At 32.3% G+C, this 13,486-nt stretch overlaps 2 protein-coding genes and 1 long non-coding RNA gene across 6 annotated transcripts; 2 read left to right on the top strand and 1 right to left on the bottom strand.

The window, feature by feature from the left end:
* The first annotated feature begins 2,802 nt into the window (after positions 1-2,802).
* On the top strand, positions 2,803-4,594 carry LOC148174959 (uncharacterized). 2 transcript variants are annotated; one of them, XR_015770121.1, is made up of 5 exons: positions 2,803-3,182; positions 3,236-3,465; positions 3,532-3,547; positions 3,599-3,667; positions 4,372-4,594. It is a non-coding gene; the product is annotated as an uncharacterized LOC148174959 (long non-coding RNA). The 2 variants fall into 2 exon arrangements; XR_015770120.1 differs by having other exon boundaries at positions 3,532-3,667.
* Positions 4,595-6,528: 1,934 nt separating this feature from the next.
* Positions 6,529-9,928, top strand: Arl5 (ADP-ribosylation factor-like 5). Its single transcript, XM_088036128.1, has 4 exons — positions 6,529-6,950; positions 6,999-7,207; positions 7,262-7,497; positions 9,521-9,928. Exons 1-4 carry the CDS (start codon positions 6,905-6,907, stop codon positions 9,567-9,569), a joined length of 540 nt encoding a protein of 179 aa, XP_087892254.1. The 5' UTR covers positions 6,529-6,904; the 3' UTR covers positions 9,570-9,928.
* Positions 9,929-9,982: 54 nt separating this feature from the next.
* On the bottom strand, positions 9,983-12,925 carry LOC148174957 (MPN domain-containing protein-like). Of its 3 annotated transcripts, XM_088036124.1 has the most exons (7): positions 12,714-12,925; positions 12,442-12,570; positions 12,132-12,272; positions 11,744-12,081; positions 11,526-11,695; positions 11,227-11,475; positions 9,983-11,179 (listed from the first exon to the last, which is right to left on the bottom strand). In XM_088036124.1, the coding sequence occupies exons 2-7, from the start codon at positions 12,568-12,570 to the stop codon at positions 10,185-10,187; spliced, it is 2,022 nt and encodes a 673-aa protein (XP_087892250.1). In that variant the 5' UTR covers positions 12,714-12,925; the 3' UTR covers positions 9,983-10,184. The 3 variants fall into 3 exon arrangements, with proteins under 3 accessions (XP_087892250.1, XP_087892251.1, XP_087892253.1); XM_088036125.1 differs by lacking the exon at positions 12,132-12,272; XM_088036127.1 differs by lacking the exon at positions 12,442-12,570.
* Positions 12,926-13,486: the final 561 nt, after the last annotated feature.

The following is a 13,486-nucleotide window of genomic DNA, read 5'->3' as shown; positions in this document are numbered from 1 at the left end:
AAGTTTTCTTGTTTTATTCAATTTTAGTAGTAATTAGATAAAAAACTTTCTTGAATGATAACTTTCATAGAATTTTATAAAATAATGAAATTCCAGCATAGACAATTCTGCTTATCTAAAAATTATAAAAACTGTATACAACAGATTGAAACAACATTTAAAGTTGTTACCCTCATTCCTAGCTGATGATTGATAGCAATATTATTGGTAAAATTCATACGTAAAGGCTCAACACTGTTAAATAATATCAACTGTAAAGTTTTCCTGTTCTTACAATCCCAATCGTACCAATTTAATTCCGTTAATTTAATAAAAATTTTCTCAGACTGAAGAACAAATTTAATTTCGTTGTTTATACAGTTTTTTCAAGTACCTCATTTTCTATCAACTGTCCACTCGCAACTACATGGGAAATGATCAAAATACCAACAATGATAAAAAAGATACATCTAATAATCAGTATAGGTGAAGAGTAATGTAAAACCTGGTATATAAAAAATTAGAATGTTAGAAAACGAAATCTAATGTAATACTTCAAACACAGATAAGGCTAGGCTTAAAGAAATAACGCACGCACCTAAACTGAAAGGAACTATGAGGCTTTGCATTATTTTTAATGTTCCTTGAAGACACCTATAAAAAATGTTTTGGCAAGACAATTTTCACAAATTTTACCTTATAAATTCACAGTGTCTTTGAACAGTAAACTTAAGTCTATATTCCACCGTTGCTTGGAAAGTTTGATCGTGCATTAAAATGTTAGACAAACCATCACTTCCACTTATATTTTCAATATACGTTTGTAAGAAATACAGTTGAAATTTAGCTTTCTGTGTACCGTAGACCACTTGGTAAGTATGTGCAGCCATGCAACAACTCCTAAAGAGTGCAGTCAATTTTAGAATAGATCCTAGAAAAGTCGAACAACAAGAACATCGCTTGTTGAACATAAAATCAGTGAAGATCATTTCCACGTCATCTTCAAGTGAGTACAGAATTAAAATGGCCCATATAAAAGAACATCCAGCCACTGTAAAAATGTAAATATTAATATATTTACACTCTTTTCTTATCGTGTTGGCCATATTCTCTCCAACAGAATTTATGTTTCGTGGTTGAAGTAAAACCAATACATCGTCGATTAGCGAATTTTTCTTCAAATGTACTACTATAGTAAACATGGTCTAAAAGCAATTGTAGTTTTAATTAATAACAGTTTGACGATGTACCCAAAAATTTATTAAAAATTCGGATCCGTGCTTAAAAAATTCTCTTTGAGTGGTATGTGCACTAATATAGACGACTTGAAAAAGAGAAAAAATAAAATAGTAGAGAAACAATATTTTAAGACATTTTTTCACTGGACCATATTTATAAATTCCATAACTAAAAAAGTAGATAGCTTTCAAAGGGTCGTCTAAAAGAAATGTATTCAAATTCGTTAAATATTGCTCTCAGATGTTACCTGAAAGTTTCTCTTGAGTCGCACAGCGATAAAGCATTATAAGCTAATTATAAGAATTACAAACTAATTTACAACAGTCGGACTTACTAAAAGAAAGCAAATCAAAGAATGGTATTTGACGTAATATTTTCAAGAAGCTAATTTATTATAAATCATTAAGAACTAGGTCAATTATATTTAGCCAATACGGAGGAAAATAAAAAATTGTTATTTAAGTTAATCTATATCTCAATTAATCAATTATAAATAAGGACTGATCAAAAAACCTGGTTATTTACGTCCTTTCTTTGGTAAAGTGTAAATCTCATTACTTGATTAGATAAATTAATAGGAAATCTAAAATACATCAAACACAATTAGGTTTAACAAATAAAACCTCAAAACCCTTTTGTGTCTTTTTTCTTAAGTTTTTGAGACGTTTAATAATGAAAATTGAGACTCTTTAATAATCTATAAGTTCGTAAAATTTCAGAAAAACGCGAAGGAACTAATTTGAACTTAAATCTGATACTCGAAAATATGCAGCAGCTTAACTTGGCATCTAAAAATTTCAGATTTGAATTTTGTTTATTAGGTAGTGTTTGTTTTGAAATATAATTCTCGCCGCGGACTGATGGACTTGGGTTCCCGACAGATGAAATTCTAAATGAAAATTCGATAACGTGCCGCTTGAAATATAAATCTTGTGGAAAATAAAGTTGCGATTTATTGATAAATAGCTTTTAAAACAAAAACAGTAGATTATTTAACTAATATTTTTTTAATACAATAAACAATAACTTTACAAGATACAAGTAAATAGTAAAATGTGAAGTATAGACACTATAAAACACTTCTTCATAAAATTCATAAGATATATCAAAATATCTTGTAACTGAGAAAGAAAATAATGTTTAAAGGATCGTCTAAATAATATGACTTAAAAAGTAGTCTTTACATTTTGATGGTCTTATTCTGAAGTCTTGTCTGTGTAGCATAATTGTAATTAAACATTTTCACAACACTTGTGGTTTTAGTCTATAGGCTGGAAAAGTTAGTGATAGTTTATTGATTGCGAGTTAAAATCATTAGACAAGGATATAAGGATCGTTTTCTGATTACATTGATTATTATTTATTCGAACGTTCAATAATAGCGACCAAACTTAAATGAAAAATTAATATCAATCGTTTTCAATCAACTATAAGTCCAAAAATTTTCATGCTAGCGTTAACAATAGAGGAAAGACATTTTCGGAAAATAAGCACAAATAAATACATAAAAAAAGGGAAAAATAAAAATAATAGAAGTGGGTAATAAAAATGATAGATGGAGTAAATCACCAATTTTGTATAAGGTCACTAGATCAAATTGTCTGTTTTATAAGGTACCGCTGTTAGTTTTCAGTGCGCAATTCAAGAGAGACAGACATAGTCCATAAATCAATGGGTTAGAACGAGACGCAAGATTCTAGGGAATTGTCATAAAATTGTTGACGTAAAATTTGTCATTGACAAAATGTAAGGTTATCTTAAATTTATTTGTTTAAAATACACTTAAATAAACCGTGGGTACAAAAAGAAAATTGGTTCCAACATTATAACAGACTATGTGAATACGTAAGAGGTGAGCGAACCGACATTAGAACCGATTCCATTTTAGCACGTTAAGGAGGTGCAACACTCAGAAACGGTCTCGGACTTCAAGCACTCTTTTCTAATCTCCAACGATTCGACTTGTATGCAGTAACGCCCTAATTAGAATATGCTATTAGCACTTATTATATTGTAGCTTCTCCCGACGATGTAGTAACAATGATGAGATGTTAAAGTAACTGAGAGAAAGCATTGCACAAATGGAAGTAGCAAGTACATGAGCAGAAAATGAAGTACATGAGATATTTTAAAGGGGCTATTAAGAAGAAAGAATTTACAAGTTTGAAGAAGTAGACATGTTTAAGATCTTGAATGAGTTTATGCAAAACAACTGCAACAAAATGAATATCAAGAACAAATATTAAGGTTATGTTAAAATTATTTACTTAAATCACCCTGAAATACAAAATTACATCTATTTTAACTCTACAGGAGACCATTTGAATACGTAAGGAGTAAACTAACATTTCGAAATTGAAGTGCGAATAATGTATTTTAGTGCTTTGTTCGAGTTCTTGAGCCTCCAGCGTTGTATTTGGCAGTGTTTCAACGATTCGACGTGTATACAGTAAGAGCATAAATATAATTTGTTATAAATACTTTATACAGTATGTCCCCGGATTGAGTTCACAAGAGGGAAAAAAACGTTATTTTTCATTTTACAGAAAAATGACAAAGGAATAATATTTTTTGCTTAATTTAAAATAAATAAATCTTTAATTAAACCTTTAATATTATCAAGCTGTGTTCGGGAAATCGAAAAAAAACAAAAAATAACGAAAAACTTTTTTATTTTAATTTAGCAAAAAATGTCAAAGGAATGAAATTTGTTTCTTAACTCAAACCAATTTCTACTATTTGATTGACCCATTACCTGTTTTAGCACATAGTTCAATTCTAATTCGTAATTTTTTCGACTGTTTCGAATTTTCTCAATTATTGTTAAGGATGCAATTGCATTTTTTTCCAATTTTTTAATACTTACACATTATTAGGAAAATTTTTCTTTAATCTTTAACGCATTATTTGATTTTGTGAATCCACAGCCTGCTATTATTTGAATACGATTACAAAATTTTATAAATAAAAATAATGAAAAAATTAATTTTAAGAGTACAAACTAATAATTTTGAAATTTTAATTGCAGATTTACCTGTTTTGAAATAAGCAAAAAATGTTATTCCTGTGTCATTTTTTTGTAAAATGAAAAATAAACTTTTTTTTCCTCTTGTGAACTCAATCCGGGGACATACTGTATATTGTGTACTTTAGCGAGAATGTAGAATTATCATATCTAAAGAAGAACTGAGAGCAATGGAACATGGAAAATAGAAGGGGCACATATAGTGAAGAAATAAATGAGCAGTATATGAAATAGTCAAAAGAAGAATTCTGAAACAACAACCACAAATGCAATCAAGAAGAAGTAAAGAATGTGGAAAGAAATTCAAGAACTTAAGGATGAACAACACTGTATCCAGATTGTTGCAATGAAACCTTGGAATTTTCATATAAAGTAACAAGTGCAAGTTTATAAATGAATAATGAGACTGATATTAGTCATAATTGTGAGTAAAACAATAAGATGGTGTAGAGGAACTGCTCAGTAAGTGAGAAATATATGTATTCACTAAGAACTGGGGTAGCAGTAGTTAAGAGACATCAAAGTTTAATTGGTTAATTTTGGGTGTTTATTTATTCCAACACTTTTTTTGATTGTATCGATATAAAGTGGGATATTAATTCTACGTTTACCGTTCTTGATTAAATGAATAAAATACGATGTAAACTGAAAATGCCCGATAATAAACCTTTTATTAAAAGTAAATTAATAGATGGAATGTTAGAAATGGGATCAAGACATTTCAGGTAAAATGAAGATTCAACGATGTATCCAAAAACGAAAGAAATAGTGCAGCATATAACTTAAATACATTAATTTTAATCAATCTTTTATTCTACATTTTCTCTATGAATGTATAGCTGTGAGTTAGCCCCCATGCGTTTAAGGACCTTCGTGCGCCACATTAAACTATAGAACTAGTTTTGCATATCTTATGTATGCATTTCATGTCCCATTACATTTTCCCATTCATTATGAGGAAGCGGCTTCAAACAAACCATCTTCTGCCGCTGATGTTGAAAGCGATGGTGTGTCTTCCTCATGAGACTGTGTATCTGCACTGTTCAAGTGATGAGTGCAATGACTGTGTCTTGTCCACCTGCTAGTTTATGAGGCCCCGCTGTTACATTAAGGATAGCAGTCAGTTGGTCCTACAACACATTTTGAGAACGTTTACCGTTGAGGCCGATATACTTACACTTTACAATATCATTGCTTGTGTTTTAGGCATTTGAAATAATATTTCTGTCCATAACGCAGGTTTTGTGATGTACCACATGTGAGTGGCCTTCCTTCTTCCATTTTCTTGCCCATAGATTTGATTTTCAACTCATATTAACAATAAGATGAACGAGTTATTCGCCTGAATGCAAGAAGTTCATGTTGGTATTGGGGCTATTGAAACACAAAAGCGATTGAAGACAAATTGGGGGAACATTATTTAAATTTAGTTCACGGAATTCGTAAACTAACAGGTACAAAATTCCATAACCTTATAAGAAGTACTCAAGGGTTCATATACAAAAACCAACTTTAGTATTCCCCCAATACGTACTGCTTAACCAATGTCACAATGATTGTCGGCTTCGATTGGGCTTCCATCTACCTTCTATTTGGAGTTTTCTAAAATTAGTGGAAAGTCGTCGTACATAAAACGTCAAATAGTATTTACTTACGGCGGAGGAAACTAATTCACCATAACTATTCGTGTTGAGAAATCGCACATTCAAACCATTTTATTACAAACGATATTTGACAAGAATTGACAGTTCATAAAGCAATGTGTCCACACAAACAACACAAAATTTAGTGCGCATGTAGAGATAGACAGAAGATATCGTTGTCTTTCTTTTTGTCACTAACAGCCGTACCTTATAAAACAGACACTTTGATCTAGTGACCTTAATTTTGTATGAAAAAGAAGTCACGTTTTTAAATTTTTTGATCTGAAAATGTCTTCACTTCAAATACATTTATTTCTAGGTTTTTGGGTTTTTACATCGAGTTCTTAAGATATACATTCTATTTGGCTGCTGGTGAGGCTTTTGGCCTTTTCAGCAGTATCTGAAAATGTGTCGGGTCCATTCTAAAATGAAATTCTAACAACGGCTAACTTCAAGCCTTTGTGATATGAACCGAAGAACGCTACAATCGTCTGCTAACTTCACATCAGTGTGTATATTTAGTTGCATAGCACAGATCAAGTGTTTATTAAATAATTCTACTGTTTTTTACACTTAAAAGTCACCACAAATCTTTTTAAAAATTGCCTTTTTAGTTAAAATTTACATGGGCGATGTTTAAGATTTTTGAATGCACTTTTTGAAATTGGAGCAATTTTTGTTCAGATTAATGTGCTGACGTCATGGACGAGATGTGTCACGCTCTGTGTAGTGTAAGTTATTACGTTTTCTCCCCGTCTTTTGTCAAATTGTTTGCCTTTCATATGATTTTGTGATAAAATTATGCTGTTTTTCGTGCTCATTGACAGAACCTGTTCTTTTTATTTGTAACGAGACCAAAAAGTAGTGCTTCAGTGTCCATGAAGAAAAAAGTTTCATTATTGTTTAACGCATGATTCCTTGTGCCAGAAACATCGAATATTTAATTAACTGTTCCACCAGTTAGTGCAACATACGTTTTTGTTATCACCTGCTTATATTCATTTGACACAGGTGAAAAATGGGTTTATTGTTTTCGAAACTGTGGAGCTTTTTTGGCAATGAAGGTAAGAATCTATAAATATGGTTAACATTTTCACATCCTTTTGTTCTAGAACATAAAATTGTAATAGTTGGATTAGATAATGCAGGTAAAACAACAATTCTCTATCAGTTCTTAATGAATGAAGTTGTTCATACTAGCCCCACAATTGGTTCAAATGTTGAAGAAGTTGTTTGGCGTAATATCCATTTTATAATGTGGGATTTGGGGGGTCAGCAATCATTACGAGCAGCTTGGAGTACTTACTATACAAATACTGAAGTAAGAAGCTCTTTGTCTTGCAATGACATTTTTCTAACCTACTTTTTGTTGTAGTTTGTGATACTAGTAATAGATTCAACAGACAAGGAACGATTAAGTGTTATTAGGGAAGAATTGTACAAAATGTTATCAAATGATGAACTTTCCAAAGCTGGTGTGCTTATTTATGCTAATAAACAGGATGTGAAAGGATCTATGAGTGCTTCTGAAATTTCCAAGGAACTTGATTTAACTTCAATAAAACAACAGCAGTGGCACATACAGTCTTGTTGTGCTCTAACTGGAGAAGGGTAAGATTGTTAAAATAAACACAAAATCTGATGAGTTGCTAATGAAAACAATGATGTAATCACAGTTTTTGTTATGTGACTTCAAAAAACAATGTTCTGTATAAACAAATGTCTTGCTAAACCGGATTTAATGGCTATAATTTTGAGTCCTACGTTTTATGCGACTATTTTTACTGTGTGGCTGTAACTTTTACATTTGCGACCGCCAATAGTTGACTTCATGGTAACATAAATCTCATACTGAAGTAGGTTCTTTTACATAATTAAACTACCATGGTGTATTTTGTTAATTTGGCAAAAATTAAATGTAATCATCTCGAAGTTTGGATGGAGATATTGTATACCTAATCCGTTATTTGCTACATTTACCATCAAAATAATACATCTATTATCAGAATGACTAACAGCAAAGCTTTTCGGTGATATTTATGTCGCTACTAATTGTTATGTTTATTTTTTGCTGGAAACGTACAGTGTATGAGTGTCTTGTAACCATTTGATAAAAGTCCATTTGGCTACAAATTTTACCATTGCAAACTGTGTTACAATAAGTCAACGTAGAACCAACGTTTTGTAAATCAAATCTAAGCGAATTTATTCGTCAATATTTTTTGAGAAATAAAATTATTATTTTATACAATAATATCTAATTTTGAAGATCGTCTGTGTTGTGTAAATCGGGACAAATACAAAAACGAAGTAGGCGTAGTCATCATTATACTACGTGATCTTAATAAGAAACGTAAAAAATTGTTCTTTTAATTTGAATGCATTTACAATCAACAATACACGTTTTTGTTGTAGGCACAAATTACCTATTGTATTAATTCATTTCCTAGTATAAGTGGTTAAAACGACGTCTTATTTAGTAGTTCAAAAGAGTAGTTTTAGACCAATTTTACAATAGCAAAAAAATACTTTTTTAAAATGGATCATAAAACATCTTGTGGGACAAGTCTTCAAATTGATTTGATGAAGTTTTCTTGGATAACTGAAAACAATAACTGTGACTGTGGATAAAATTTAAATAATATAACTAAATATTCGGCCAGATTCATATACAATCGCGGCTACATAAATCCGGACGATTTTTTTTTGCAAACTTAACTGTAAAAAAGAACGCTGGAGATTTCTGATTTCCGATCCTTGATGTCGGTTTTCATATGAACATTTTGGTTGTCCTCAATAGTAAAAGTGATAAGAATTCAGTTTGGTTATTAGTAAATATTTGAAATTATCCAAAGATTTTGTAATACTTAACATTTTCTTATGATTCTTTTGTTCCATTTATAAGTTAGGTAAACAACATAAATTGTAGATAAAAATAATATAATACCAGCCGTATCTTCGAACTAATTATGGCTTCAAAATACTTCATTGTGCCAGTTATTTTTAATCAAAATATTTGTCATGGATCGAGTATTTCAACAAGTCTTATTAATGAAAGACAAAGCTTCGTGTTTGCATTTTTCCTTAAATGTGGGTTAAATTGTTGTCTTATCGCTTTAAATACAAACTGACTTTTGAAATGATTGACTACATTGCGATTTTTACCACAAATGTATTTTATTGTGGGACGTCCAATCTTCTGCTTATTGGTTCTTAACGGTAAAATATTTTATGGCTGCAGATAGTGGCCCGTATTGAAAAATTGATACCATTGTTACTAACCAAAACAAAGTTCTTATGACTTAAATATCCGCTTAAGTATTTGCGATAAGTTCAAGTTCATTGTTTTTACTGCAGGAAAATTATTCGACTTTTGTAGTTTTTAGAATTCCACTTTCAATCTTTATGCGGTTGTCGTCACACTCGACATCAATTTGTATAAAATGAAATCTTAATAGAAGATATTGACGCGAAGTGTACCATGTGTTATGTATATCTAAATTTAGACATTTAATTGAGTTACATAAAACGTTACGAAATAGATGTGGAAATTTTACATCCTTACATAACATCCTATCAGTTCCGTTAATAAATTATCCGGAAAATTCGTCTTTTGAAGGTTTTTTTGTTGCAGGTTGTACCAAGGACTGGAATGGATAGTTAGTAGATTAAAGAAAAAATGACGTCATTAAAATGTCGAATGTTTTCCTATTTATAAAAAATTATTGTTATTATACAATAATAAAACCTGCCGTGGTCTCTTTCTCACATTGAGAAACAAGGTTGTGTAAATTTTGTTTTAGTAACATTTTTCATTTAAATAAGTGTATATACTTTTCTTTTTAAATTAAGTTACAACTAGCTGTGTAATACGTAAGTTTTTGTTAGTGATATTGTGTAAAATTTTTATGGAAATGTTATTACCGAATTAGTTTTATCCTCATCATAACGAACTATTTTAAAAATTACGAATACCTCTTTTGTTATTTTGATAATCAGTTTAATTGTACAGTAAAAATAGGAAATAAATCTTTCTGTTAAACATGTAGTGTTAAATAACCCTTAAATATTTGAAGAGAGGGATAAATAAAGTAAGTTTTTAGTTCGTATAATTTATTCTATTTTAATCTTTGTTTCTCATATTACTCTTAAGAACTAGAATTGTATACTTTCGTTGGAAATAACATAGAATATAGTACAGCCTTTCACAATGAATATAAATAAAAACATTTTTGAATACGTCACAAATAAAAATCGTACGGCCACGTAAATTCAAACTATAAAAATTCGTTATTTTACTAATCAAGAGTTAAATTCAAGGGTTTGTCTTCATTCGTGCTCCTTTGCTCGGACGAAGCACTCATATCAGTACTCTCGCTGTCATTCTTTGGTACACTCAAATCCATCGTGTTAAAATCGTTTTTCGGGATCTTCGCAGGACGTTCACTCATCTCCAGACTTTTACTCAACGAGTAATCGGAAGGAACACAAAAATCTTTCCCGGACTTAGAAGACGGTATACTTAGATCCGCTGCTGAATAATCAGACTTTGACAAATTCAACTCTGGGGCTATAAACTCTAATTTATTCTTAAGATTGAGCAAGTCTGCGGCAAAATCAGACTTCCCTTTGATGTCCGCGGGGATTTTCAGTGATGTATGTTTGTCAGACTTTGATTTACTGGGTATTGGACTACTGGTAGAGAGCGGTTTAAGCAGTTCTTGCATTTTAAATAAGTTAGTTGATAGGAACATGTTGTTTGCTGCTAAAGTACTGTGTGCCATTGGGTCGGGAAGACCGAGTAAGCTACTAGCGGTAGGGAATTTCCCTGAATTGAATAAAATGTTTGAAATGTCTGTGGGCATCATGAGGTTGGAACTCAAAGAAGTGCTCATATTGGGCAAGAGTGGCGACTTTGAAATTGAAGGGATGGATAACAAACAGTCGTTTTCTTCGCTGTGGTAACCTAGCGCGTCTTTGATGAAGCGCCACAAGACAGTTTCGCTTTCATCCCTCGGGAATTTGGATAACAGCGTGTTTTTTAATTTATCAATGTACAAGCTAGAGTTAACGTATCTTTCGCCAAAGTTGATAAAATCGCTTTCTTTTTTATAGTACGATACGCACTTTTTTATCTCTTCTTTCACGTTTGAGGTGATCAAAGAGTCCTGGATTACACTGTAAGACATGAGCATAGGGCGCCCGTATTCGTTGGGCTTCGTTTCAGGGGGTGGAATCACCCAATAGGCTATAATACTGGATTCCAATGAGCTGTTGTCGTAGTTGTAGGGCGCTAAAATGGAAGTGTCAATTCGTGTAAACCAATTGTACTAAATTTACAGATTATTATCCCGATGCAGGGCGTGTAATTATTATCCGACGTCCCTTTCATCCGTATTTGGTAATCTAATTGAGCATCCACATCTCTGAGAGTAGGGGCCGCTGCAGAGAAGGGGTGAGAATGGTACCAACCGACCAGGGTGAGTTTTTCTCTATCAATGGATTTGGAAATTTCAGCTTCCACGATGTGGGAGTTTTCTCTGTCGGATTTCGTGTTGCGACAGGGGAAGGCGTGGGTTACTTGCAAGTCTGAAAAAAATTATGTCCTCTGGTTGTTTTCAACAGATTCAACAAATTACTATGATTATTGACGTCCCAGTGGCCGGCAAGGTATCCACAAACTTCAGATTTTGTTAAATGGCAATGGAAATCCATTAAAAGTGCCGCGTTGGTTGAAAGTGACACCAAGAACGGTTGCACTTTTCCCAAATTTGAAAAAGGGATGCATTCTATCAAAGTGTTGGCATCGCTGAAATTCGATTGATTTTAACAACAGTTTGACTTTTCTTAAACTTACTGGGTTAAAGTTCTGTTTGCTATAGTGTTGTGTTTGACGACAACCCTGTGGTACTGCCTGGTATTTTGCATAGTTTTTTGGAGCAACGTCTCGAATTCTGTAACACTGTCAAGCTCCTGGTTCCTTTCCTCTTTCTTTTTCCTATACCATATGTTTTTATAAGCGTCTAGTTTCCGCCCGCGGTATTTAACAGAAGCCCATCCACAACCAGATTTTTTGTCTGGATTGATAAACCTCTTGCAAGCTATAGCCCATGCGCTCGGAGACGCGAAAACGATATCAGTTTCTTGGCTCCGGATTTTTCCGTCCTCTAACAAGTCTCCAACAAATTTCTGCCCCTGTAGTAACAACACACTTATCATTTAAACTGCTGTTGTTAGTCACATACCAAATATTCTATTGTCATAGTTCCTTTACCAGGCTGTAAGATATCAGCCGCCAACAGCATTTGAAGTGTTACAGTGCGTGAAGTTGAAGTTGTCCCAATGATTGGTTTCCCGCAACGGGACCCATTATCCAATTCAATTTCCTACATTGTGAAAATAGAAGTATAGAGACTGTCCCAACACCAAAAAAAGGGTTATTTATCATGCAAACTACAGCCCAACAAAAATTAGTTTAAGATGGCAAGCAACAACAATTATTAGGTCTTTTTGCATATTGAATAGGAATGATTGTGCAAGGGAACAAAAAGAGACCTCATCAATATAATCTTCTACGTCGTCTCCATCTTCATCATGGAAATTGTTTTCATCGTCATCTACATTGGTAGAAGCATTTACATTTGAGCTGTGCCCTAAGAGCGCCGCCTCGAGTTGAGACTGCATCTTAAGGAAAAAAGGTGTTAATAAAATGCGGTATTCAACTAACACCTTAAAATTAAAGCTGGGAGGGCAGAAATGTGGGAAATGAACCCGAAAACCTAATTTCCTTTGCTAGTCTAAAAATTTTAGTTGAGAAACTGTCTTACCTGTGATTTGTGTTTGTCCAAAATACCTGGATAAATTTCGTTTATTTTGTTTAATTTAAAGCCTAGACAGCACTGATTATTCCATCTCCCATTCAAAAGAACATTTTCATAGATATTAGCTTGTTTATTGCACTGACAAGTAAACAAAACGATAACCAAAAACTTGTTTTGGTTCTTTTTTTGACGTTCAACCAAACAACGTTAATTTCCCTACAGCTGTCAGTCACGATTTTAAGTTATGGGGTTTAGCACGTTGTCACCATTGTTGTGGGAGATTTAAAAGTAAAACCAAATTGCTTTCATAAACAATGAAGACATTATGATAATTTCTTTGATTAAAATTCCTTATATCGGCTGCGAATTAGCAACAAAATTTATTTTTTCTACCATCAAGTTTCTTTATTCGTTGATTTTGAGAAATTTTCAGCTTACTTGTTCGGTCGTTTTGATTTTCCGTTATCAGTGGAACGATCTTTGAATATGAATATTTTACTCACTTAAAGTGTTTGATTCTCCTCCAAATTTTGCGTGTCCTAATTCATCAAATAAAAACTTTATTGTTTCCTCTATACCTTCGATCGATGAAAAAAAGATTATGTAATTTTAATTATGTAAGAGCTCTAGTCTTCAAAAATAAGCTGCGAATAAGAAGTTAAATTTAAGGTGGATGCTATGTAAAAAACAAAATTACGCATTTAATGACTTTCTGAGCAGGTCCTTGTGGCTACACGTTGATAAAAAAGTTTAATTTTCTATTCCCAGTCATCCAATAA

Source organism: Gnatocerus cornutus, chromosome 5, assembly GCF_029298725.1.
Source record: "Gnatocerus cornutus isolate USDA-ARS CGAHR chromosome 5, icGnaCorn1.1, whole genome shotgun sequence".
Classification (NCBI taxonomy): domain Eukaryota; kingdom Metazoa; phylum Arthropoda; class Insecta; order Coleoptera; family Tenebrionidae; genus Gnatocerus; species Gnatocerus cornutus.
The sequence above is the reverse complement of the archived record's forward strand: the minus strand, read 5'-3'. Positions and strand labels throughout refer to the sequence as shown.

Excerpts from the sequence above, each read along its gene's own strand:
- LOC148174957 (XM_088036124.1), bottom strand. The coding sequence starts at position 12,570 with ATGCAGTCTCAACTCGAGGCGGCGCTCTTAGGGCACAGCTCAAATGTA. Across the intron at positions 11,696-11,743 it reads GCAAACAGAACTTTAACCCA|CGATGCCAACACTTTGATAG; the intron begins GTAAGTTTAAGA and ends ATCGAATTTCAG. Across the intron at positions 11,180-11,226 it reads CTGCATCGGGATAATAATCT|CGCCCTACAACTACGACAAC; the intron begins GTAAATTTAGTA and ends CTTCCATTTTAG.
- Arl5 (XM_088036128.1), top strand. The coding sequence starts at position 6,905 with ATGGGTTTATTGTTTTCGAAACTGTGGAGCTTTTTTGGCAATGAAG. Across the intron at positions 6,951-6,998 it reads GAGCTTTTTTGGCAATGAAG|AACATAAAATTGTAATAGTT; the intron begins GTAAGAATCTAT and ends CTTTTGTTCTAG. Across the intron at positions 7,498-9,520 it reads TGTGCTCTAACTGGAGAAGG|GTTGTACCAAGGACTGGAAT; the intron begins GTAAGATTGTTA and ends TTTTTGTTGCAG.